The sequence below is a fragment of the Procambarus clarkii genome, chromosome 10 (genome assembly GCF_040958095.1).
Source record: "Procambarus clarkii isolate CNS0578487 chromosome 10, FALCON_Pclarkii_2.0, whole genome shotgun sequence".
Taxonomy (NCBI): Eukaryota; Metazoa; Arthropoda; class Malacostraca; order Decapoda; family Cambaridae; genus Procambarus; species Procambarus clarkii.
This window is the reverse complement of record NC_091159.1, coordinates 53,979,108-54,006,227: the sequence shown is the minus strand read 5'-3', so window position 1 is coordinate 54,006,227 and position 27,120 is coordinate 53,979,108. Positions and strand designations below refer to the sequence as shown.

The 27,120-nt window shown below is 38.1% G+C and overlaps 1 protein-coding gene across 5 annotated transcripts in view; it reads left to right on the top strand.

Moving 5' to 3' along the window:
• msps (msps cytoskeleton-associated protein 5) overlaps positions 1 to 27,120 on the top strand; it is a 122,585-nt gene that overhangs the window by 78,206 nt on the left and 17,259 nt on the right. For 3 of the 5 annotated variants that reach the window (XM_045769428.2, XM_069322079.1, XM_069322078.1), the window contains exons 10-28: positions 1,465 to 1,659; positions 3,640 to 3,820; positions 4,046 to 4,158; positions 4,674 to 4,863; positions 6,571 to 6,770; positions 7,947 to 8,098; positions 9,300 to 9,518; positions 10,616 to 10,799; positions 13,330 to 13,521; positions 13,718 to 13,954; positions 15,052 to 15,214; positions 15,868 to 16,037; positions 16,411 to 16,623; positions 17,675 to 17,932; positions 19,338 to 19,541; positions 19,704 to 19,839; positions 22,444 to 22,637; positions 22,812 to 23,041; positions 25,339 to 25,788. In XM_045769428.2, the coding sequence (XP_045625384.1) occupies positions 1,465 to 1,659; positions 3,640 to 3,820; positions 4,046 to 4,158; positions 4,674 to 4,863; positions 6,571 to 6,770; positions 7,947 to 8,098; positions 9,300 to 9,518; positions 10,616 to 10,799; positions 13,330 to 13,521; positions 13,718 to 13,954; positions 15,052 to 15,214; positions 15,868 to 16,037; positions 16,411 to 16,623; positions 17,675 to 17,932; positions 19,338 to 19,541; positions 19,704 to 19,839; positions 22,444 to 22,637; positions 22,812 to 23,041; positions 25,339 to 25,788 (3,881 nt within the window). The remainder of the gene's footprint in view (positions 1 to 1,464; positions 1,660 to 3,639; positions 3,821 to 4,045; positions 4,159 to 4,673; positions 4,864 to 6,570; positions 6,771 to 7,946; positions 8,099 to 9,299; positions 9,519 to 10,615; positions 10,800 to 13,329; positions 13,522 to 13,717; positions 13,955 to 15,051; positions 15,215 to 15,867; positions 16,038 to 16,410; positions 16,624 to 17,674; positions 17,933 to 19,337; positions 19,542 to 19,703; positions 19,840 to 22,443; positions 22,638 to 22,811; positions 23,042 to 25,338; positions 25,789 to 27,120) is intronic. The other 2 variants (XM_045769447.2, XM_069322080.1) reach the window with 1 other exon arrangement.

Genomic DNA, 27,120 nt, shown 5'->3' with positions numbered 1-27,120 from the left:
CTCTGTACGGGAGTGTGTATACAGGAGTGTATGTTGCATATACTGTATTAGAAAGAGCAATAGTCCTAGGACAGCCCTGTGCCGCACCACTTTCTACTCCTCTCCAGCCTGACATATCCTCTCTGACAATGACCCTTTATTTTCCGTCCATTAAGTACTCCCGTACCCAATCCAGTGTCTTGTGTATTAACCCCACATGTCTCGCCATCTTGTGTCTGTCTTTTGTGAGTAACTTTATTAAAAGTTTGTTTTGCAGTCTAGGCAGATACAGTCTACCCATCCTTCTCATGTCTTATTTTTGTGACCCTCTCATAGAATTCAGTCAGGTTTGTTAAGCATAATTTTTTATCTCTGAAGCTATGTTGTGCCTCTTATAAACTTTACTTTCCAAATGTTCTTCAATCCTTTTCCTGATGCCTTCTAGGATCTTGCATAGAATGCATAACACTAGTGTAGGGGCCTCGTAGCCTGGTGGATAGCGCGCAGGACTCGTAATTCTGTGGCGCGGGTTCGATTCCCGCACGAGGCAGAAACAAATGGGCAAAGTTTCTTTCACCCTGAATGCCCCTGTTACCTAGCAGTAAATAGGTACCTGGGAGTTAGTCAGCTGTCACGGGCTGCTTCCTGGGGTGTGTGTGTGTGGTGTGAAAAAAAAAAAAAAGTTAGTGTAGTTAGTAAACAGTTGATTGACAGTTGAGAGGCGGGCCGAAAGAGCGAAGCTCAACCCCCTCAAACACAACTAGGTGAATACAACTAGGTGGGTGAATACTAGTCTATAGTTTAGTGCTTCATATGTCGCTCTTTTTGAATACTGGAACTGCATTTCCATGGTAACTCTCCCATCTTTAGTATATAGTATATCAGACATGATCATGAACTCCTCTCTTCAATTAAAAGTTCCAATTTTTGCTTTACATGTCCAGATTTGTTTTAAATATAGGTATTTCTTTGCCTGCTAGAGTATAATATTCAGGTTAAAGCAATTAGATTAATAAGGGCATGTGAAATAACATTAAAGTTACTGTGATCTATTGATCACAGTATCTATGATCTGTGATCAATGTGATAGTTTGAAAGGCTTTTTTTTTCTTTTATCTACAAAACAGATCAGATAGAATTCTTTATCTTAGCAGTTGAAATTGTTTGCTTTTATAAAGGAAACAAGTAAAGACAAATTTAGTTGGACGAGGCAGAAACAAATGGGCAAAGTTTCTTTCACCCTGAATGCCCCTGTTACCTAGCAGTAAATAGGTACCTGGAAGTTAGTCAGCTGTCATGGGCTGCTTCCTGGGGGTGGAGGCCTGGTCGAGGACCGGGCCGCGGGGACACTAAAAAAGCCCCGAAATCATCTCAAGATAACCTCATTATAGGCAAGGTACACACAAATATTTGGCTGTGATTTGGTTTAGGATTTAAAGATTAAATCATAGTGTTGTATTAAACACACATTCCTTTGCTCCTCAGATCATTAGCAAGGACACGAACGTAATGATAGTGGCACAGGCAGGCTTGTGTGTGGCAGGGCTGGCTAACGGATTGAAAAAGAAATTCCAAATATTTTCCCTCTCATTCACGGAGACCATCTTGGAGAAGTTCAAGGAGAAGAAGGTTAATGTGGTTTCTGCCATGCGTGAAGCCATTGATGCTGTGTACCAGACGGTGAGGATTTGTTGTTCATTGTATTTGTATTAATATTACCTTAACTTTTTAAGTTAGTATTAAATGATTTTTTTTTTTTAATAATCTTTGGGCTGTGCACCTGTTACAAGCTGACTGGGGGATGGGGAAGGGGAGGAATTTTTTGACTGATTTTGGCCATGATAAAGCAGGCAAGTCTCGCGGTTCACGAGAATTTGAGTCTTTGTCCCGAAACGGTTGCCCCGGGCCAGGCATGGGGAGGGTGGGTTGCATTAAAGATATTTTTTAGATATTTGTTTCCCTATCTGATTGTTTTTTTTCCAGTAATATTCAATTATGTGTCATTTCAGAAATTGATATAATAAAATGTGGGAATATCAGAATGCTCAAATGTTGTAAATAATATGCATACACTATTATATTCTTAGAACAATAAAACATACTGTTTTTACTACTACTGTATATATACATCATATACAACTGCTGTATCTACATTTTTGTGCACTATTACGAGCTACTACACAGTTCTGGTGGGTGTAATAATCTTGTAACCAGTTGTCAGAGTTCAGTCTAGCTACGCCTGTTGTTTTGGCATGTAATTGTAACTGCACACATTGAATGTATTATATATCCTTTATATTTCTAATGCCTTTGCCATTGTTTTTTCAAGTGCAATGATGGATTGGGCTGTCAATAATGCTATTTGTATCACAGAACATGTAGAACATAGATATGCAGATATGTGTGTGTAAATCACGAAAAATAAACATGTGATTAAACAGTGGTCTGACACTGTTATGCAGATATATATTTGTCACTAATCATTGTGCAATATTATATTCTTTCAACAATCGGCTATACAAATTTTGCTATTATTACACTATATTGCACACATCATGTATAACTATCTACCCTTTTTATGCACCATAATGAACCATTAAGAAGTTCTGGTGGGTATAGTAATGACCAAGGACAGCATAGAGCCACATGCTACCAGCAGACAGTGCCATCTGATGCAGCAAAAGTACCTCCAATAGTGTCAACTGTAACTACAACAATGTTATTAGTATCAGATTACTGCCACTAAATCATGAATGTGAACAAATCCACAAGGGCCGTGACGAGGATTCGAACCTGCGTCCGGGAGCATCCCAGACACTGCCTTAATTGACTGAGCTACGACAGGGTAAAAGAGTTGAAACCGAAGTTCTACTGAACTTACTGTAGTGTAGTCACGAATGTGAATTATTTTCCACACAATATATTTTCTAAAGGAACATGCGGTCGTGTTACACGATGCGCAGACAGACGAAACCTGTGCTGCAAATGCCTGCCTCCCATTGTGAACATCATGACCAGCACTGTGTTTGCTGATATCTGAACCTTGTATATTGTCTTTATCACAGTTAGGATCTTCTTCTTATTGCAAAATAATCAGTTAGTTATTTCCTCGTTAAGTGATGCTTTGGTCACGAGCTGCATTGCGGTGCCATTTAATTATGAGGCCCTCACACCCAAAACATGTGCCTGTGATTATTTTTTGAAGATAACGTCTGTTTACTGGAGTCCTGAGGAAGCAAATGTGAGCCCTGTGTATGAGTGGTACTTTAAATCTTACGCAGTAGTCTAAATCCCCCCCCCAACCCCCGTAGACCCTTACAGTTTGGTCACATATGTCGCAAATCATCCCTGTACGACTTGCACAGCCCTAAGTACTAATTTGTGATGAATGTACTTGTGATATAATTTATTGGCATAACTGGTTAAGTTGTGAAGTATTTCTGTATGGGGTATGTCTGTATTTCTGTCTTAAGTTGCCAATTTAGATATGGTTAAATAATAATTATGGTGCCATTTTACATATTGCACTGAAGACTAGTTTTTACTGAATTGTACAAGACTTCTATTTCACTGTTTACATGTAATTTGGTTGCTTATGTGAATTATCTTATTGCTGCAAATTAAAGGCATTGGAAATGCTGTGTTGTTTAACCTTTGCAGACCACCTTAGAGGCAATACAAGAAACAGTGAGTGCAGCGCTGGCTAACAAAAATCCACAAGTGAAAGCAGAGACGACAGCTTTCTTGGCCAGAGCCTTGTGTTATTGCACCCCGGTGATTCTCAACAAAAAACTGGTGAAAGCCATCACCACAGACCTCTTGAGAGGCTTGAATGAATCAGGTAAGATGGATTGTGTTACTCCTGCCTGCGCGTGTTGTTGAACAATTTGTGTATAGTAACAATTATTTCTAGCGGCTCAAATTTTCTTTAGTACATTGCATTGTCTTCAGCAATTGCTTGTAAAAGTCCAGGAAATGCTTTATATATTTGCATTAAATTTTACTTACTGTATTTAGTTCTTTTCATTTATTCTGGTGTCTTATACTCTAAATTTTCATCTTTCAGATCCTACTGTTCGTGATAACTCGTGTGAGGCTCTGGGTGTGATATTGAAAGTGATTGGAGAGAAACAAATAATGCCATTCATCGCTGATGTTGACAACTTGAAAATGCAAAAGGTATCTGTTTGTCGTACTTGGAAAATTTCAAGAGTAGCCTGTATCTGTTGAGTCATTCCAATCATGTATTTTTATTTTTGTCTGATTCATTTGCATTTCTAAATTTCCTCTTGGTCCTCTTGTTTTTTTATCCCTCATTAAGAAAGTGCTGTTCAAGTGAAGAACAACACTTGAACTTTATAAGAGAATATGGATTCTCTTATTAGAAATACACTACTTACCTGTACTGGCAAGTGAATTCTAGCTCTTGGGCTCCATCTCTTAGCTCATGTTACTTGTAGATCACCTGTAATAGTCTTATTTGCCAGTTATTTTTGCCAAAAGTATATTGTGGAATTGTGTGAGGTAGTTTCTTTTATTGCATATACAAAGTATAAGTAGATGGATGGTAATGCAAATAGACCATTAAGTGATAAATGTGGCCAAAGACATAATGTTTCTGACAATCCTTTTTTCCTCAAAAAAGTCGTACGGTACTATGCTCTAATTTATAAGTACTGTAATTTAATCCGTAGATAAGAGAGTCGTCAGAAAAGGCCGAGATAAAGGTGAAGATATCGGTACCAAAGGCCAAAAAACCAGCAGCAGCCAAGAAAGAAGCCCCCAAGCAAGCTGGTGCAGAGGGTGGAGGTCCTGGAGCAAGCAAGGTTGTGCGGGGAGGAGGAAAGCGTGCACCATCAGCAGACACAGCCAAGGGAAAGAAATGTGAGTTCAGAGGAACATTAGTTCCTGTACCTCATTAAGTCTGGAGAGAAGTTCACACACACTTTAATGCTAAGCTTTTGTTTTTGCATCAATAGTTTTATTACAATTTTACTGCAATGCAAACAATAATATTAGGTTAAACAGTAATTTTTTTTTTATTGATCTGTAATTAGTTCTACAAGGGCATGTACCCTTGTAGAAATATGTTATACATTTCACTGAATTAATATCTTCCTCAGTGTCAATGTTGTATGACATCTGGAGAATACATAGGTTTATTGGCTTGAAATTTTAAAGTGTTATGATGATACAAGGAAGATTCCTTGTATCATCATACCGCAGCTTTATAAGCCCAATAGGGACAGATTTTAAAACTTGTGTGTGAACCATTTAGGAGATGGAGTTGGGGATCTTGATCAATAATTAGGAAATGAATGTTGTTGATGGAGAATTCTATATGCATACTCTAATGCTAGGAAATTACTATTTGTTTTACTTGTCTAATTAAGAATGGTTAGGAATGAGAGGAAGTATTTGGGAAAATATCAAGAACAATTGATAATCAAGAGGTGGTGAATTTGATGGGCATGTACTGTGTGTGTGTGATGAATGTGAGAGATGAGAGTAAAGAATGTGGAAAGATCAATTAAATTTTAAAAATAGTTAATGAGGTGTGTACTTGCTTGAAAATGTAATAAAATCGTCTGAAAGCAGTTAAGTATTTTGAAATATAATAGTAATTAAAAGACTTGGTACAATTGCAAATAGAAATGTTTTACAATGTACATGGGGAATGTTAACAGGTGAGGAAGAAATGTGAAATAGATGGAGAGAGTTACATACTTAGAATGCCTGATGGATGGAATTTTTGAAAGATATGGTAATGTGAATGACTGGGGAGCTGGCACTTGGGGAGCCAGTCGGCCAAGCGGACAGCACATTGGACTTGTGATCCTGTGGTCCCGGGTTTAATCCCGGGTGCCGGCGAGAAACAATGGGCAGAGTTTCTTTCACCCTATGCCCCTGTTACCTAGCAGTAAAATAAGTACCTGGGTGTTAGTCAGCTGTCACGGGCTGCTTCCTGGGGATGGAGGCCTGGTCGAGGACCGGGCCGTGGGGACACTAAAGCTCCGAAATCATCTCATGATAACCTCAAGATAACTGGTTTCACTGGTGAAAAGAATTATCAGGGAAAAGTCCCAAGCCATTATGACTACAGTATAGCACTTGGAAGGGATCAGGATAAGTGATTTGGGATGGGACAGGGGGGGGGGGGGAAGGAATGGTGCCCAACCACTTGGACAGTCGGGGATTGAACACCGACCTGCATGAAGCGAGACCGTTACTCTAACATCCAGCCCAAGTAGTTGGAAAATCTGGTTGGACAGGTTTCACTGGTAAACGAATATAGCATGTCGGTAGTTATTTCCCTGGAAGAGATAAAACATTAGTGAAGATAATTATATATGCACCAGAACCATAAATGAAATGGGGGGTGAAAAACTAACCTGAAAGCAATGCATTTCTACCCGAAAATAAGAAATGGTTTAGATTTTTTTTTTTACTACATACAGTATTTAGCTTGTAAATACTTGATGATTTAGGTAGTGATGCTTGATGAACAGTATTATTTGTATATTATTGATTTAATTTCTTTCCTAAATATATTTGTTTCATAGTCCTTACTTGGAATATTTTTTTTATCAGCTACTGCTGGAAAGGGCACTAAAGGAGGAGGGGGAGGTGGCGGAATTAGAGGAGGATCTGTCGAGGAGTGTAAAGAAGCAGAAATCTCGATAGAAGAAGCCTTGGAGAAAGCTGGTGAAGTCCTTCCTGAAGATGTCATGAGTGGAATCACAGATGCTAATTGGAAGACGAGATTATCTGCTGTGGAGTCCTTCATTGAGGTAAACATTGAAAATGTAGGCAGGAAAAAGCATATGCTTTTAAGATAAGCCGAGCAACTTACACGCTATCATCAGATATATTCATTTGGGATAATATTCGTCATTAGTGATGCAAGTTTTCACAAGAGTAGTGGTAACAGATAATGGCTGGTTGCAGAACCCGTAAGTTATTATTTAAAGTTTTTGAAAATGATCAGTTAAAGTGCTACAGTTCTGAAAGGAAACTTGAGGTAAAATTGGTATATTAACTGCATATGCTGGAATGTCGAAAATATTAATTATTTATATTTTTATACCTAGAGTGTTTATTTCCTGGATGTTATTCATTATTTTGTGATTAGAAACTCTTTCCATATATATATATATAGATAATTAGTGTATGAAACATCAGTGCAGTGCTAGTGTTTTTAATTCTTCTAATTTCATACAATAACTTGAACATCTTTAGCTTTAGAGAATATTAAGCTATGCCCAAAGACTGGTTACCTTGTGTATGATATACAAGGCTATGATTTAGTTGTATCTACCTGTAGCTAGAGAGTGTGCATCAATTCTATAAAATACGATAATTTTAAATTTGTAAATGACATATTCAGGGCCATAGGCTGAATTAGTTGGAGAATTATATTTTTGCAGCTGATCACAAACGAAGATGTCATTTAACTTAATTATTCAAAAAGAATAATATTCTGTTAAAGTAATGATACACTATCATTCAGAATTTACCAGCTATCAGTCTATTTTTGTAATTTTCCAGTTAGCATAATGATAAAGTTTTTATTCTGCAGATTGTGAAGCTTAATGTGAAAATATCTTTAATTTAACTTAAATTTTGTATTAGCCTGTAGACATACAAGTGAGAAACTTTTGAGAGTTGAAGGTATGCTGTGCTTGCATAGCATACAGCCATATGGCTGGTAGCCAATGCTAATGCAGTTTGGAGGTCATTACAACTTTATAAAAGTGACAGTTTATTCAGATTAACAGCTGTAAGAACGTTGGTTCATGCAGCTTTTATACAAATGGCCAATGTGCAATTTAAAGACTCGCCAAGGGAGGTATGAATTTTGTTGTGAAACCCCCCAATTTTTATGACATTTTGGTACTTCGCACTCGCATCAGCTTTGTAATTGCTCAATAAACTTCTTTGTATATATAATACTCCTACTGTTTCAGACAACAAAGATGATGGACCGCAGTGAAATTCCAACTCAGGCATTAGTGAGAACCCTGGCCCAAAAACCTGGCTTGAAAGACAACAATTTCCAAGTTCTTAAATTAAAACTTGAAGCCCTCAAATATCTTGCTGAAAATTCAGATTTTACCAGGTATAGTGATTACTTACTTGACTTTTATGCACCTCTTTAGTGTAGTTTTTGTTAATGTATTTGTAGAGTATTGGCAAATGTATATGGGTCTTGTAACTTCAGGTAAATGTTCAACCTGTGTAGGGTGTCTGGAATATAACATCTTAAAATAACCCTGAAATAATTGTTCTGGGTTGTTTGTAATGTGACATTTTCAAGAGAAAACTAGACTGTTTTCTCCAAGGAGTGCCGGACCAACCGGGCTGTGGTGGGTATGTGGGCCTGCGGGCCGCTCCAAGCAACAGCCTGGTGGACCAAACTCTCACACGTCAAGCCTGGCCTCAAGCCGGGCTTGGGGAGTAGAACAACTCCCAGAACCCCATCAATCAGGTATAAGTTGTTTATCAGGAACAGGGTTGATTCTAATTTCTTGGGGCAAAGAATTTGATATTCACATGGTCACTTCCTTTTGATTAAATAATCTAAATATTACAAAGTGGAGATTATCAGGTTTTCTAATGTGATGTAATTAACTCTTGTAAATTTCTTTCTGGGGTTTTGCCAGATAGGCAACTGCAGGAATGTGTCCATGTTAATGGTGATTCAGTGTGAGAAACATTTGGTGTTTTGTTACATATAGCCCATAAGACGTAAAGGTTATGATAGGATAAGGAGCGTAAAAGTTGGTAAATCATAAAGTAGAGGAGTGTGTACCAAGATACTTTGGCTATGTTTGAATGAATGGATGATGGGCAAAATGTGTTTTGAGTACTTTTCAGGATAGGAAGAGTATTGGAAAGCTATGAAGATGATAGGCAACATGAATGTTGAAGAGGATGTACTCTCCTAGTTGTCACACTCACTACATTGTTACATGTGGGGATTGAATGGTGCAGTGAGTTGGGTACAGTGAGAAACAAGGACAAGTGACAGCAGTTTGTGAAGATTATGGGTCATTCCATGCCAAATCATCACAGCTCCTAACTCGACCATCTCAAATTTTCATGAAATTTGGTAGGATGATAGAGGATATGAAGCATCATATGTATTCAATGTTTCTTGATATTCACACAACAGGGTTGTATACTGTACTGCAATAATTTGTATCTGGAGCAGAGATCTGCTCCAGATAAAGCAGAGACAATGTATCATATTGTGATACATTGGATATTCAAATAGCTTAGGTTTATCATGTAATCATATTTTGTTACGATCTTTACAGACGATCAGGAGAAGCGTGCATTCAAGATCTGGTGGAGAAATTGGGAGACCCCAAGAATGGTCCATTATGCGGAGAGGTTCTTACTGCTGTAGCCGAGGCAGCAAAGTTACAGTGGGTGGGCCCAGAAGTCATGACCAAAGCATTTGAACAGAAGAGTCCTAAGGTTCAAGAAGTTGCTGTCAAATGGCTCTCGGATGCAATCACAGAGTTTGGTTTTGTGTAAGTTGTCTTCTTTGTTACTTTGGTTTTGTGTTCCTGTTGGAGGATACATCCCTGTTTTATCCTATTCTGTATGCCCTTTTATATTAAGACTTGTTGTCTTGAATTTGCATTGTTTTAACGTAGTGTTTTCTAATCAAATTGCATGGGTCAGCTTCCTGGGGGTTGGCATAAATGATTTCTATCTAATGTGTCGAACCTGGCTCCAGGCCGGGCTCGGGGAGTAGTAGAACTCCCGAAACCCTCTGCAGGTATGCTCCAGGTATGTCGAGTAAAGTCCTTCATCAGTTTTTACCAAGCCTACTACTTGTGCTGCATGATTTTTAGTAAGTATGCATAGTAATCTTAGTTGAAATTATAGTTTGAGATATTATTTTTTATTTTGCCAATGTTTGTAACAATTATTACCTTTTGCAGCTTTTCCACCCTAAATGCGGAACAAAATTACTGTACTTTAAATTTGGCATAGTTAGGTCTTGGAGTTATAAAATAGACTGTGGAAGTTTTGAGCTTTGTAACTTCACTAGGGGACAATTTTGAGGAATTAAATTTACTTTATTTAAAGGAGGCATGTACTTAAAATTTTGTACAAATATCTAGAATAACACTGTTTATATTGACATTGAGTAGTGCAGGCGATGAGTCACAATAATGTGGCTAAAGTATGTCGACCAGACCACACACTAGAATGTGAAGGGACGACGACGTTTGAGTCCGTCTTGGACCATTCTCAAGTCGAAACCGAAACGTCGTCGTCCCTTCACCTTCTAGTGTGTGGTCTGGTCAACCTCAAGTAGTTTTTTGTATTGTCATTACAGTACAAGGCAAGGATACCATCCTCAGTTCCTCAGTGATGAATTTAATACTTACATTGTGTTTACACATCTTTATCATAACATTGTAATGCCAAAATTTCCTGCTGTGCTTGCAAATAGATTTGGCACATGGATCTTGGAATATTTATTCTATTAAACATCCCTTTTATGATTTTCTAAAGCAGGCTTCTTTAAGATAACAGTTCTAATTAGTTGATTACTTATTACCATGCCCTTTGATTTATTTTTCAGTTATAGTGATACATGTTTTTCTTATCATAGGTTACAGCCAAAGGCCATTATTAGTGATATCAAGAAAGCTCTGGCACATACCAACCCTGGTGTGAGAACTGCCGGCATCTCACTCTGTGGCACCATCTACCTCTACATGGGCGCCACACTTCGAGTCTTCTTCGACGACGAGAAAGCTGCTCTGCTTCAGCAAATCGACACAGAATTTGAAAGGGTGAGTTATACGTAGGCAGAGAATGTCTCAATAGTTTTGGCTGAAAAACAGCCCAACATATACATAAAGAGAAAGAGCTGTGACATCATTTTGGGTCATCTTGGGCCCTTTTATAGTAAAGGGTTTGACTTCATAAGGGTCCAGCATAAACCAAAATACCACCACTTTCCTATCTTTTCAAGTGTGGCGGTTGGGTTATTTATCAGTTAAACATAAATTGGTGGAATGCAACATTTTATCATGTATAATGGGCTATCTTTGGAACTTCTGTATATAATGGAAGTATGTGATGTATAGATGAAAGTTTTGTGCTCATCCTGATTAATTTCTTTAACATGGCTGTTCCTAATACATAAAAATTGACCTACTTATTGGCTAACACCACCCCAGCCAAGATATCCAGATATGTATCCAGATAGATATATATATAAAATATCCAGCCAAGTGAAGATATACTTGTCTCATTTGTAGTGCAGATGGGAATCCAGGCCAGGATTCCACCCAGGAAGCATGAAAATCCAAGCAAAAAGTCTACCTCTTGTAGTTTAGCTGTAGTAGCCTTGGTTTTTTATAATAATAATATTGATGATAATAGTAATAATAATGAGGCGAGTTGCCTCATGGAAATAACTGTCAATTTATTTTCACTGTACTGTTTATCACTATTTTTTTTGTTCTAACAAGTTGTATATGTGTCAAAGATTGTTCATTATGTATAACTGAAAATATTCACATGTATACAAATATGTAAATAAATATATGCTCACCGTATATTTATTCATACTAATATATAGATATAAGCCTTTATACAAGTCTAAATCTTATAATTGGGCATAGCACACATTTTGTTACAACAATATAAATATATAATCACTCGGTGTTAAAATTTCAGTGGCTCATAGTATGGCTGCCCTACACAGTCCTAAAGCCATGGCTTTGGAAACGTTGCTTAGGCCTTGGTAACCTAGGCTACGTTACTAAGGCCATGGAAGGAAAGGGAGGAACGTGGGATGTTTTTTCAAGATGGGGGTTGGTTACTGGAGGTCTTAGGAAGCAAATGCGAGCCCCCCTAGGAGCCGAGTCTAGGAGGCCTGGTCGAGGACCGAGCCGCGGGGACGCTAAGCCCCGAAATTATCTCAAGAAGATAACCCCCTTGTATGCATGGGAGTTTAGAATCTTATGAAGCCGGTCGGCCGAGCGGACAGCGCACTGGACTAGTGATCCTGTGGTCCCGGGTTCGATCCCGGGCGCCGGCGAGAAACAACGGGCAGAGTTTCTTTCACCCTATGCCCCTGTTAACTAGCAGTAAAATAGGTACCTGGGTGTTAGCCAGCTGTCACAGGCTGCTTCCTGGGGGTGGATGCCTGGTCGAGGACCGGGCCGCGGGGACACCAAGGCCCCGAAATCATCTCAAGATAACCGAGACCACCACCACCACATGTTGGCTGGTGCACCACTTTATTGAGCTGCCGTGGTTTTGAGAGTAAGCAAGATACAAGCAGCAACAGCTTAGTTGATTAAATTGTTTCCTGTGGTGTCTGGACCTGCCCAAAGTTTTTGGAGAATATTCCTCATCCTGGAGGGGATGTTCGCACACAACAATCGGATATTTCAAATGTGTTTTAAGTTTTAAACTGACTCGATAAGAAGAATCAAAAACATTTGCCAACATTTCTACAAGATGGTTTGGGTGTAGGACAAAGTAACTGCCCTTTCTTACACTGGGATATAAATGTGCAAGTATATGCAGTTGCAAAGATGTGAGTAGAGGCATAGAATCACAAACATAAAAGCTAGGAACCATTGTGAATGGCCTGTTGGCCTGTACCAGTTGGGTCTCATTTAAATCCGCTGCAATTGTCCTTTACCCACATCCAGTCGAAACCTGTTATACTATTTGTCTCAATGATCATAGCTGGTAGCCCATTCCACTCGTCCACAAGCATATTCCCATGCCAGTACTTTCCTATAATTCTCTTAAAACAAGATTTCTGTAGCATGTTCCCATTTTTGTGTGTGATGATTTTGGAAGCCTGTTAATATTCCCCCCTTTGGTTTTGTCCCCGATTTACTTTACATTTGTGTGGATCATGTTCTACCCTCTTGGGGTAATTGGGGCCCTACTGCTTTATTCATTTGGAACTTAATGAAAATATATTGCTTACTCATGAATTACAGTAAATTAGATGAAAATTTTAAGTCTTATGAAAGTCTAAATGATACCTGTGTACAGTTAACTCTAGTACCACTCTGGAGCCCCTTTAGCTACTCAGTAGGGTATGGCAAAGAAAAGCTGTATTAGTTGTCATAATGAACAGCCAGCAATATAGAACAGAAGTTCACTATTTTGGTTCTGACATGATAGTATATCAATGGGCAAAAAGGCTTAGCTGGTCTATTAATTGAACAAATTACTGTATTGTGTAATGATTCTGTACATTCATGTCTTAATCATTTGAAAGTGCCTTCATATCTCTAAGCTATCCCCAAACTAGTTGTTTATTATAATGTACTGTATATACTTCTTCAGTTAAGTGGCTCGACTCCTCCTGCTCCGACCCGAGGCCTCAAGCGTGACAGCAGCACTGAGAATGATGGAGACGACGATGACGTGGACTCGGGACCAGCTACCATTAATGTCCAAGACTTAGTACCACGGACCAACATCAGCGAACAACTTACCTCCACTCTTTTCAGTGATTTAGCTGATAAGAATTGGAAGGTAAGAATTATATGTATCACTGTTTTGTCTTACATGTGTGCCTAGCACTTAAAATTATAATTTTAACTGTATAATAAGTATAAACATTTCTCCATTAGATCTTTGAATTATTTTCTATATTTATATTACTTGTATCTATAGTTGTCTAACTAGTGTTTGCATAAATGCATTTTCATATTTTAAATTTGACTTGCAGGTGAGAAATGAAGCATTACAAAAAATTTCCAATATAATATCTGAAGCCAAGTTTATCAAGGGAGATATCGGTGAATTACCAACTGGACTTGCTGCTCGCATGAATGATATGAACAAGAACTTGGCCCTGGAAGCCTTACGCATAACGGCATCTCTTGCTGTAGCTTTAGGTCCTAACTGCAAACCTCACACAAGAAATATTGTTCCTGGTATGCTGACTGCTCTGGGGGATAGTAAGGTAAATAGTTTTCTTGTCATTAGTGCTAATTGAATTTTTTTTCAAAGTACTTAATAAGACTTAATTTTTCCTCTTTTGAGCTTGTACAAATATTGTCTAAAGTCAGTGCTGTGGCTGTGTTCGAGTGTCAAACACAGAGCATTGGCATGCGAGGGAAAATTTAACTTTTTTCTGTTTAATGCCGTCAGATCTTTGTTTTGCACTAACTTGTGTGCAGACTTCTATCATTGGCTCCAAGAAATAAAAGCCTAGCATAACATAAGAACTTGTTGAACAAATTGCACACTAGAAGATGAAAACACGACATTTCGATGTGTCCTGAACCATTATCAAGTCGATTGTGATGAGATGAGGGAGGCAAGGGCATAGGTAAGGCAAGAGAGAGGTGAGGAGGAGGAAACCTTAGAGGAAGGTAAGAGCAAGGTGTAAGGTACAGAAGGGATAGGTGAAATAATGGGTGTAAGGTGGTGATAATAGGAGTAAGGATGGGAACGTAAGAAAAAGGGAGAGAAAGAAAATGGAGAAAAAAGGAAGGGTAGGCTTTTGTTAGGTCATGTTTGTTAGGAAGTTTAGAACATTTGAGTATGTACTGTGAAAGGGAAGTCGACAGCAACAAAGCCAGGACTAAGGTTTATTTTGGGTAGATTGTGTATCGGAGCCAATTCAATAAGATGACGTCTGTGAAGGATAGAGGCAGGAAAGATTATTTCAAAAGATTGATCAATGAGATGACCAGAATTCCTAACATGTCAGAAGAGAGCATTGTTTGTATCTGCAGACTTAACACATCATTTGTGTTCATTAAGTCTGTCATTAAGTGTATGGCCAGTTCCCCAAAGTATTAGAGAAAAGCTTCCTCTTAAGGTTTCCTTCTCACCTCCCTTGCCTCCCTCGTCTCATCACAATCAACTTGATAATAGTCCAGGATGGACCGAGTGTCGTCTTTTCATCTTCTAGTGTGTGGTTTGGTCAACATTCTTCAGCCACACGTTATTGGGGTTGATCATCTGCATAAGAACTTGCTTTGAAATCTGTGTATCTAGTATGGTTATTTTTGGTATTACTTTATTAAGGAAGTACTCATTTTTTCTTTGCAGCAAAATATTCGGCAACAAGCCATGAGCACACTCAACTCTTGGGTTGAACAGGCAGGAGTGAAAGAAACCATCGATGGAGAGGTGTTTGCTGATGCTCTGAAGACTGGTTCACCTTTCTTGAAAGCCGAGCTCTTTCTCTGGATGGCAGAGAAATTGAAAGATGGTAAACTTTTACAGTCTTCCTTTTGTAGTTCTGAACTATTTATGCCATGTATAATTTATACAAGTGGCATATGCATGAAACACTGAACATCCAGAGATTACAATGAGCATGTTTCAGATCTTGTTCAATATATTAATGTTTCATGAATTTAGAAAGATTTTGTAACTGATTTATACAGTTCTTACAGTTGTGGCTGGACTGAACAAGGATACAGCCGGAGAAACTTGTACCTTACGATTAGGGGCGAGACATTTAAATTCTAGATGTATACATAGAAGATAGGGAAGCAGTTCACAAGACATTATTATGTCTCCTGACTCTTCTGTACATAATAATAGGAAAGTGATAACTAACTTTAAAATTTGATGTAAGCTCAATACAATATTGAACTTACTATTGATAATTTGTTTAAGCCTAAAATGAAAATTCCTACAAAATACAGTCTAATATTTGAATAGGTTTTACACTTGCATGAGCAGTTAGCATTACTAGGTTACATCATGGCAGGACAAATTTTAATTATCTTTTCATCATTTCACTTGTTTAAAGTGTACAGTATATGTAAAGCAAAATTAATCATGCTTGAAAAAAAAACTTTATTTGTCTTGCTATTCAAAACTAGCTCTAATGTAATGTATGATTGATTATTTCAGCTCCACCTAAAGGTATAAATAAAGAGGAATTGCATGCGTGCACCCAGTACCTGTTCATGGCATTAGAGGACCGTAATGCTGATGTGAGAAAAGGGGCCAATGAGGCAGTGATGCCCTTCATGATTCATCTGGGCTTCGATGGTATGGTCAAACACACCAGCAAAGTAAAGGTATATCCATGTGTGAAAATGTTTGAAATAATTTTGTGATGTTTTATTAGTGGTTTTGATGTTCGAGTTATTCAAAGGTATCTTGTATCAGAATTACTTAAAGTGAAGGATCCATGCTAAATTATTTGAAATAAAACTAGCAGCTTCATGTATGTGATGACAGATGGTAGAAATGAAAAGCGAACATTTTGAGAAATTCATTAAACTTGAACTAAAAAAATTTTCTCGCCAGTAAATTATGAAAAGCTGTTAATGCATTTATTGGAATTTGATCCATGTCTTATATCTTCATGATGCACTTAACCTCAACTTTTCTGTAATTTAATACAGAATAGTCAATGTAATTTGACTTAATATTTTTGTTTGGTTGCAGCCGTCTTCCAAGAATACTGTGATGCAGGCATTGGAGAAGGCCAAGCCCAGCTTACCGGCTAAACCTCAGCCCAAACCAAAAGGCAGTACGAGTGGAGGTGGCCATGTTGGTCGTGCAGGACAGACGGGTGGAGGACCATCAACCACTGGGGGAGGGAAAGGTGGCACACCAACCGGCAAGAAAAACATAAGAGCTCTCTCGGCCACAAGAATGGTAAGTTGTTACCGATAGTAGGTCTAAAACACCACATTGACGATACTTTCTTAATACTTTGTTATGTGCATATCAATAAATCAAGTTTATAAATATTATATAGCGAAACCCCGTTTAGGTACTCGTGAAATTAATGGCAAACAACTATTGACCAATGGCCTTATGTACCTGGATTGTACATGGATGAGATTCTGATAATTCTCCATGTCTGACCTGGGGCCAAGCTTGATTCGAGAGCTTGGTCCAACAGGCTGTTGCTTGTAGCGGCCCTCCCAGGCCCACATACCCACTATAGCCTAGTTGATCTGGCACTTCTTGCAGAAACGTTTTGAGGGTGATTTGGAGTCTTGTGTAGAGCTTCTCCTCTTTCTCCTATTGGCTTCAGGATATGTTGGCATGAAGTTTTGTACACAATGTCCACCAGTTTTGCTCTACATGCTAGGTCACCTTTGTGAGGATCCTTCATTGTTAAGCCTATTTCTCTGTGGTTAAAATTACTTATTATAGGGATCTTTTCTTTTACTCCTTTTCCTATTGTGGCTGCCTTTTTAATTATCATCATCTTCAAGCAGGTCTAGTTGCATTTGTCATATTCGTGTTACCTTCCTGTATTTAGTGGTGGTGGTTGTAAATCATACCTCTATAGCTGTTATTATGGTCCCCACTGTTGCCTTACTTAACACTTAGTGCTGCTGGTTGATTATCTTGGGTTAGGCTAGGTTAAGTTACTTGACTTAGTTTTTGTTTGAAGCTAGTTGGAGAAGGGTGATATAACCTGAAACCTCGATGGTCATCTTTTGATTAGAAAACAGCTTATGTGAATTGGATACGACCCATAGAGTTCCATGGCGTTTAAAATATTTTTATTCAATCTCAAATTGTCAGTATTATTTTGCTGAACTTAAGGTTTAAAATTGTGTTTTAAAATTTGTTTGCTATACATCACTTTAAACCTTTGTGGAATTATTTGTCCTGTAGGTTTGAAAGCTAATTGTATGCAAGTAGATTTGCTTTCATACATCATATTTCATAAATTTGCATTTATTTTTAGGGCTCAACTGCTGCACGTAAGGATTCGGAGGATGTAGACACATCACCACTCCTCCAGGTGAACAATCTCAAGCAGCAGCGGGTATCGGATGAGCAGCGCCTTAGAGTACTACGCTGGGACTTTACAACCCCTCGAGCAGAGTTCATCACTCAGCTGAAGGATCAGATGACCGCAGCTGGGATGAATCGACAGTTGGTTTCAAACATGTTCCATCAGGACTTCAAGTTTCACATCAAAGCTATTGATGGTTTAAATGAGGCAAGTTTTGTGGTTTGTTATATAGAATGGCTTGGAATACAAGGTATGTAGAAGTGGTCTGGGTGGCACAGTGGTAGGGAGGGGGGTGTTCACTCCATGTAATTTGAATCAGTGAGTGTATATCTGTTTTATAAAAAATAATTTGAAATTATATTTAAAAAATTTTCGTAGTAATTATATCATGATTTTGTCAGCTAATTTGGGCATTACCCAGTGACAGTTGGCTGACAACTTAGTTGCAAAAGTAATTTTACATAAATTTTATAGGTAATTGATTTAGAAAGTAACTTCTATTTGGTCCGTTTATCATGTTCCTTTCTAGTGTTACAAAGCTGTAGAGCTGTTGTGGAAGGTCTACTGTTCTGGTTCTGTGTAATGCAGTTTAACACTTTCGCGCATTTGAGGATTTCTAGGTCGTCGCCAAATTTTCTTACGTTTCCGCATAACAGACAACGCGTGTAATCCAGCGAAAAAATATTTGTATAAATTCCATTTATTATCCGATCAACTTGGGAATAGTTTACAAATGTTTGCCATGAAATTTATGTTTTTTCTAATAGCCGAACAGCTTATTAAAGAGAATGGCGTGGCAGTGAATCATCGTGGTAAAACAATTGTATTATTGACACGACGAGTATAATCGACGTAGTTTTTATATATGTTGCCGGTCGAACGCATCCTTATGTGACCTTTAATACTTATGTTCTTATAGAACATTCTATTGCGAACACATTGGAACAAAAATGAAATACATACATCGAAAAATAATGTCAGGACAGTGAATTTAATATACACTTTTCAAAGCGAGTTTCGCCGATATGCCGCTGCAGGTAACACTTTGGCCACTTCCCACACTGTTTTGGGTGGGCTACGACATTGAATCTATATTTATATGCATATGTCCGTGTAGAGAATTTTATTGCGATTCCAATGATACCACAATTAGCGATGTAGGACAACTGTAGGCTTCGCAACCATTAAGAGAGTGGAAACATTTTGTTGCTGTTTGGCGCTCTCGGCGAGTGATCTGAATAGTTTTTTATTTGGTGTTGATAGTCCTTATGCTTTGGCGGCATTTTATAGGTATGTTCTTATAGACAATTTTATTGCGAACACAGTGATACCAAATTTAAATACGTGCGCCTTCTATTATTGTCAGGACAGTCAAGAGTGTACACTTTTTCGGTCTTACCGCGTAGGCGCGCGAAACGCCGAAAGCACATACGGTAAGTTTTTTTCAGAACGCAGTGTGCGCGAAAGTGTTAACATAAAAATATGACATTTAAATGGGTGTCTTGTTATTGATATTTTTCTGATCAATTTTGTTTTCTCCTGATGCCATATCTTCACATTGCAGGAGCAGAAATCTTATTTTCACAAACTCTTATTTATTTCTCATTTGCAGGACCTCAGTTCAAACTTGCCAGCTTGTATTACCAACCTGGACTTGATTTTGAAATGGCTAACTATCCGATTTTTTGACACAAATCCATCTGTGATTATGAAAGCCATGGATTATTTGCAGCAAGTGTTCCAGTTTGTATCAGAAGATGACTACCATTTACTAGATGCCGAAGCCTACTGTTTCTTACCATTTTTGGTCACTAAGGTGAGGGCTAACATTGTAATGATGCCTTGTACGCGAGGAAATTGAGATGCACCAAAGTAAAGTTTGCTGTCCAATAAAGAGTTTTCAAAGCATGTTAAAGTTTTTATATAATGCAGACATGTTTCTTAGTGTATTTATTAAACTGACAATTTTTCTTATCAGTTTGGTGATCCTAAAGATTCCATCCGAGGCCCAGCAAGAAATATTGCAAAGTTGATTTGTAATATTTATCCTGCTAGTAAAGTGTCTCCATATATGATGGAAGGACTAAAAGCCAAAAATGCAAGACAGAGAGCAGGTAATATAAAGCTACATTTTTGTGATTAGTTAATGAGTTGTGCTTGGATATAATCAAATAGTGGAGCTTGTTTACAAGATGTCACTTTTTAAATGTCTAAATATTCAAAGTACATCTCTGGTTTTACATGTCGCCTTGCAGTTACCCTGCGATGATTTCTGAGCTTAATGTCCCCAAGGCCCGGTCCCTGACCAGGCCTCTTGGTTGCTGGACTGGTTAACCAGGCTGTTGGATGTGGCTGTTTGCAGCCTGGTGTATATGAATCACAGCCTGGTTGATCAGGTATCCTTGGGAGGTGTTATCAAGTTCTCTCTTGAACACTGTGAGGGATTGGCCAGTTATGCCCCTTATGTGTAGTGGAAGCGTGTTGAACTGTCTAGGGCCTCTGATGTTAATAGTTCTCTCTTGCATACCTATTGCACCTCTGCTTTTTAGTGGGGGTATTCTGCACATCTTGCCATGCCTTCTGGTCTCATGTGATGTTATTTCTGTGTGCAGATTTGGGACCAGCCCCTCTAATATTTTCCAAGTGTAAATTATTATGCATTACTCCCTCCTGGGCTCAAGAGAATACAGATTCAGGCATTTTTATTGGTCCCAGTAGTTGTTTAAATAAGTGGATTCTAGTAGTACAGGATCTCTGCACGCTCTCCAGGTCAGCAATTTCTCCAGTTTTGAAAGGGGCTGCCATTGTGCAACAGGATTCCACTCTAGAGATCACCATTGTCTTCAAAAGTATCATCTCTGACATAGCATCGCTAGTTTGAAAAGGTCTTACCTTTCATAGGCATACTGTCTATGGCTTCTTCAAAGTCCAGTGGGGATAGGGTGACATCTGGTATTTGATTTGTTATCACATCATTGAAAAATTCATTTGGGTTATCAATTTTCAGTGTTTAGTGGCTCACTGAAAGCAGTCATATAGATTCCTCCGTATTTCACTCATTTCTTTGTCGTCATATGTGAAAGTTCTATCTCCCTTTCGCAGAGGCCCAATACTAGATGTAGTTTTTATCTTGATTTTGCATGGGAAAAAATAATTCAGATTTTCTTTTTCACTTTGACCTTTTGCTGTCTTTCTCTCCTGGATTTTGTATGATTCTTGTAGCTTTAGCTCAATTGTTTTGGAATGGGAATGCTGTTCCCTTTCCAATCGACATCTCTTCCTCTCCTTCCTAGGGGTATGCGGTTTGAGCATATTTCTAGTGCTACCGAGCTTATTTTTTTCAGGCACTGGTTCAAGTTTGCATTTTCTAATTGTTTTTTCCCAGGTTATTTATGTGAGATCTTTGTTTATTTGCTCCCAGTTAATCTGTTTATTATTAAAATAGAATTTTAATATTTAATATTATTTATTTAATAATATTAAAATAGAATTTTAATAATAAAAATGTTAAAAATGTTAAAATTGAATTGAACTTGCTGAATTCTTCTCCTCTGGGAATTGGGACTGGTTGTGCAAGTCTTCTCCCCATGCTTGTCAGAACTTCAATTAAATTGTGATCTGATTTAACAGGTATTTATCATTGTTCTTGATCAATTCATCATTATTAGTGAAAACGAGGTCCAATGTGTGCTCTTTTCTAGTTGGTTCTACAGTATTATTTGCTAGTTTAAGGCAAGTCTGTTGCACATCCATAGCAGGTCATCTGCATGTGACTGTTCATTTAGGGTACTTTCCTGTATTCTCTCGGGTATAACTGTATTGGCTAGGTTCTACCATTTCAGGTGCCGTAGGTTGAAGCCCCCCAAGCTGGATGATGATAGGGGCTGGAGTTGTGAGGTTTTCTGAGCAGTGTTCTATTTTCATTAGTTGGTCTTCAAACTGGTGAGGATTTGCCTCCAGTGACTTATATACAGGGACAATAACTACATTTAGGATAAATTTTTATTATCAGCATTATCAGCACTTCATTTGTGGTGTTCTACAGCTTAGTGCAGATGATTGTGTGTGAGAGATACAAGCTGACCCCATCCTGTAGCCTGTGTTTCCTGTTATATCTGAAAAGATTGTACTCTGAAATCCATGTTTCACCATCATTAGTAGTCCTTTCTGTGAGTTTCTATTAGGACTGGAAACACTGCATTTGCCTCATGAAAGAGGCCAGCTATAAAATGAACTTTGTTAGATTTGTTTTTTTATACCCTGGATATTGGCAAATAAAAATGGTTTCATGTTTGTGGAAGTGCTGGATGCTTTACTTGGTGTTAATATCTGAGGCTCTGGTCGGGAAGTCACTGTGTCCTTTAGCATTTGACCGAGTTGGTGTCAACTGTGTGTTTGTAATGGTAACAAAAATAGTAATTATTAACTAATTCTTTATTAGATGGTGCATTTCTTATAGTGTAGGGCCTTTTGTCATGATGGACTGGATAATAATTACTCAAGTGCTTTGAGATTCTTATAATTCATCTCGTAGACTTTTAATTTCGTGTTGGTCAGTGATGCGTGATTGAATACTGTGAATGACAAGATTAGTTATATTTTCCTCTTGATACCATTTAACTTTTATTTAATTCTAATTTGCCTATTTTCTCTTGAGAAAGTGGAAATACAGTTACTATGGATGGCTAATTTGTAAATTATAATGTATGTACTTTCAGAGTGTTTAGAAGCCATTAGTAATTTGATAGAGGTATATGGAATGTCGGTGTGCCAGCCTTCTCCGGGTGTTGCTTTGAAAGAAATTGCTAAACAGATTGCTGATCGAGACAACTCGGTCAGAAATGCGGCCCTTAATGCTCTTGTCCAAGTATACTTCCGTGAGGGCGAGAAGGTCTTTAAACTTGTTGGCAATGTAAGTTTTTGTTTTTCCTCAATGATTTTTTTCATGATACAATACTGTATTTTGATTTTGATCTTATACATTATCATTATATTCCCGAGTTGCGAAAAGTAGCTTGTTCATTTTCAATTTTCATAATTAGATTTTGATATTTCATTTGCCTTTCTTTTATTATTTGATTTGCAGTTAGCTGACAAAGACATGAGTTTATTGGAGGAGCGCATCAAGAGAGCGGCAAAAAATCGACCCGTCATAAAGAAGCCACCAGTGGAACCCGAGGTACCAACAGTACGAGGGGGTGGTGCCGCCAATGGACGACCGAATCGTGTTATACCAACTGCAGCCCAACCAGCACCAGTTCTTGTCAGAGACAGAGAAAGTACTGCTGTTGGGGAGCAAAGTAGTCTATTGAAGAGGTAGGTTATTTACTTGAGCACTAAAATTTTATATATGGCAGTTTTTAGATGAATGGTCATTAGGTGTCATCTAATTTTTGCATTTCACTTATAAATTGTTTACTCCATGTCATTTTTTATCTTCTTTAAAATAGTGTTGGCCTCTTTGATTATTCTGTATTACTCTGTTTCAGTTGCTTTTCTAAATTACTAAATTACTCTCTAGTATTTTTTTTTGTTATTGTAAATATACTGCTATACTGTTGCTAGAACTACTGAATCCATAATGTAATAGTCTATGCCTGTCATCATTACATATCACCTTTTTATTCATCTGTTATTTTTCTTGAATTTTTTCAGTTTTTGTTAGGTTCTCTTTTAGTATTAGTATTGTTTACCTGTTTACATCTTCAAACAAAAAATTTCAAATTATTTCAAGTTTGGCCCGAAATGCTTTGCGTAATAGTGGTTTTATTAGTGTATGTAACTTCTGTCCCCACAATTCTACATTACTCTTATGGTTTTTGTACTCGCATTCTTTTTAATAAAAATTTGATTTGATGTTCTAATACTATTGTACTTGCTCTAAAGTTGTGAATAGGGATATTTCCACAATTTATGCTTCAAGTGCATTCCATTTGTTTAGCACCCACACTTATTACAAGTGTTCCTTTTAGTTTTTCAGAAGTGTGTTCATTTCCTGTTACCAAATGTCTTTTCATGTGGCAGATTTTTGTGGCCCACACTTCCCAGCCATATGTGTGTGAGGCCTGTGTGTTCTTTTTGCCTGCCAAGACGACACCACTTTGGTTCAAATGTTCTCATGATGGCAGCTGGAGCAAGTTGCCTGTATTTGTCTGCTTTGGCAGTGACCATTAACTTTCCTTGGCCGTTTGCGCAGCTCTCTTCAGAATTCAGGTGCCAGCTTTTCACTGCATGGGGGTACTGACCCAGTCTTATGTCCTTATGTCTGCCTTTGTTGGACAGTCTTTTGTATACTCTCAGATGGTACATCTTTGGTGTATTGTTTAGGGGGAAAAATCATGTTTTTAGTATATTATGTTTTCTTTGGTCGTGGCTGTTTAAAATTGGAGGTTTCTGGTGGGTTGTGGTTGCATGCTGTTCGTCTTGGCTGCTCTGATGTTTTTTATTTTTCCCCAAACAGCAAGTCAGCTCATGTCTTCTATTGAGTATGAGTCACAGGGAATATCTTTGTTCATTTCCTTCCTATTCAATTTAAATTTTACAAGACCAATACAATTGCATTCTATTGCAATTAGGAAGGATGCTTTCTTAGTTTTGACTTTGTCCAACAGTGCAACATATTTTGTGGTCGGTGGCATCAGTGTACGTATCAGTAGGAAATAGTCATATTTCTCAGTTGATTCGCTGAGTTGTAATGTTGAGTCATTCATAAGTTTTTTCACGTCCATGCTTGCCACAATTGACGTTTATTGCGGAAATCTCCCGTGCTGATATCTATGCTCGGGTGTTTTGTCAAGTCCTAACATACGTTTGCCTTCCAGTACCTTCACTGAGAGTATCCCATAAATAATCTTCTGATTTGGTTTTGGGTGTTGAAAGATTCAGCTGTTGTTTTTCACCCCTCAAGAGTTTTTGCAGCCTTGGTGAGCTTTTGCCTTACTTTAATCATGGCGACTGATTCTGATGATTGCCTAAGGAGCAGCTTATGTAGAAGATCTCAAAAATCAGACTTTGAGTAATATGAGAAGCACTCTCCTGAGCAGTACACTATGGTCCTCCAATTACTGTACCTCCCTCCCCACTGTGCTAGAGGTTTTATCTTTTTCTGGTTGCCAGGTAGAGAATGTGATGAGATTAGGTTAGAAACTTTGGTGGTGGTGATAGTTTGGTGGCAGTCAAGGGTAGTGATTTCATGGACCATTCGGTTGCTCATGGATCTCATGGACCATTCTAGGTTGTTTTGTGGCCCTTGTGATAATTAGTAGTTGCTATAATGCTTTACATCTTGATATGAAGGCACTTTCTGACTGAATTCTTGACAGGATTAAGTATTCTCTAATGTCTTCCTAGCAACATTATGTCAACAAGGATGGTTCAAAATGTTTTCTATTGTGTGGTGCAAAATGTTGACCCTCTCTGGCTCCAAGATTCAAATTAGGGATAAGTTGGATTTTGCCTTAGTGATTAACCGTACATTCTCAGAAAAACGCTTCTCATATTTATTTAATTGGATTTCTATAATAAATTTTACCTTTAATTATTGCATTATTTAATTAATTCTAGGTTAAATGACATTCTTATTTTATTTTACTTTAAAAATTCTGAACATAAAGAAGAATGTACAGGAACCCTAGCTGGAGCTCCGAGTCAATGGACAGGAGCCATGATGATTTGGGGTGGTCCCCACCTGTACACCACAAACCTCCTCGGCATAATTCCTCAGCGGGTGTCTCTAGTAGCACTAGCAGTTTGAGTAGCATGAGCAATATTAGCAGCATGGGCAGCTTAAACAGTTGTGATGTCGGTACAAGTTCAAACAGAGGTCAGCTGAAGGGAGATTGGCCATTGCCTCCTTTGCGTAGGAGGCCTCTCACCTCTGCTACATTAGAGCAAGCACGTCGCATATCTCGCTCGCTCTCATTTCTCTTGGGAGAGCCCGATTTGGAACCTCTGGCTGAAGAGCCACCCTCGCCTCACAATGGGCCTTGTCATGGGCTGCCTCCTCTTTCTCCTCATATGCCTCCTCTTCTCACAAGAACGGTCACTTCACCTCACTTCCCTGGGCAAGCAAAGTGCTAAGTTCTTGGTGTGGACATTCAGGTTGTGCTTGGTTTTGCGTAACAACTAATTTGTGTTCTCTTGGTTACTCCTGGGTGCTGTGTTTAATAATACTGTGTGTATATTAAGAATTTTCTAGTTTGAAAAGCCAATTGCTAAGATTATATTTAATGCTTTATTTCAGACAGTTTATCAGGATCTCTTAATAATCCATCAGAATGCCATCCTCTAATAATTATTTGTGTTCCTGGTTAGTTATAGTTCATCATAAATTTCTAACTCTTCAATTCCCTTTCCTGTTCTTAAAGATTAGTCCAATACAGTTTGTCTTTTTATTTTTAAAACTTCATTGCTAGAATGTATTTGTGCATTTCAAATTAAGAAATTCACTATTCTTTTCATCATCTTTTAGTTATATAGTTATAATTTAGAGTAAGCATGCAGAATTTTTGTTACTACTGTTTGATCTTAACACTAATTGAAAAAAGTCAATACACAGTATATGGTCATTGGGTGGATAGTTGTTACATAAGAACATAAGAATAAAGGTAATTGCAGAAGGTTTATTGGTCCATATGAGATGGCTCCTATTTATAACCACCCAATCCCACTCATATACATGTCCAACCCATATTTGAAACAATCGAGGGACCCCACCTCCGCCGCGTTGTGTAGTAATTGGTTCCACAAATCAATAACCGTGTTACTGAACCAGTATTTGCCCAGATCTTTCCTAAATCTAAACTTATCCACTTCGGTAGAGGTAGCATGACGGTTCACCTTGCTTTTGATTGTCTCTTCCTGATCTAACCCTGTTAGCAGATGGTCCCACTAGCTGTGCCATGTGCAGTATTACAGTTGCCTACGATCAAGATTTAAAGCCCTGATGCAGCAACTGTAGTGGAAGACAAAACTGACTGCTGAAATTCACAAAGGTTTCAGAATAGAGAAGATAGGTGTTGTTACCCCCATTTGGTTAACAACCACAGACCTGCAAGCCACTAGTGTCCACAAAGTGTTTACAAAGTGTCCACAAAACACTGTACATGAAATACAGTTCTTATTTGATAAACAAAGTCACTTGGCTGAATGTCAGTCTCTGCAAAGTAACCTACTTTTTGAGACCAGTTACATTACCAGTTACAGGCTCTAGTCCTGTGATTTGTTATTGTCAAGGGTCTACATTTGATAGCAATCGGGTATAACAACCAGTGATCTGCTTAAGATCACCAATTAATGCTAATTGATGATCTTAAACAGAAAGCAAGTCACAATAACACGGCTGAAATTTAGACACCCAGTCTACACATTTAAACAAGGAAATGACGACGTGGTTC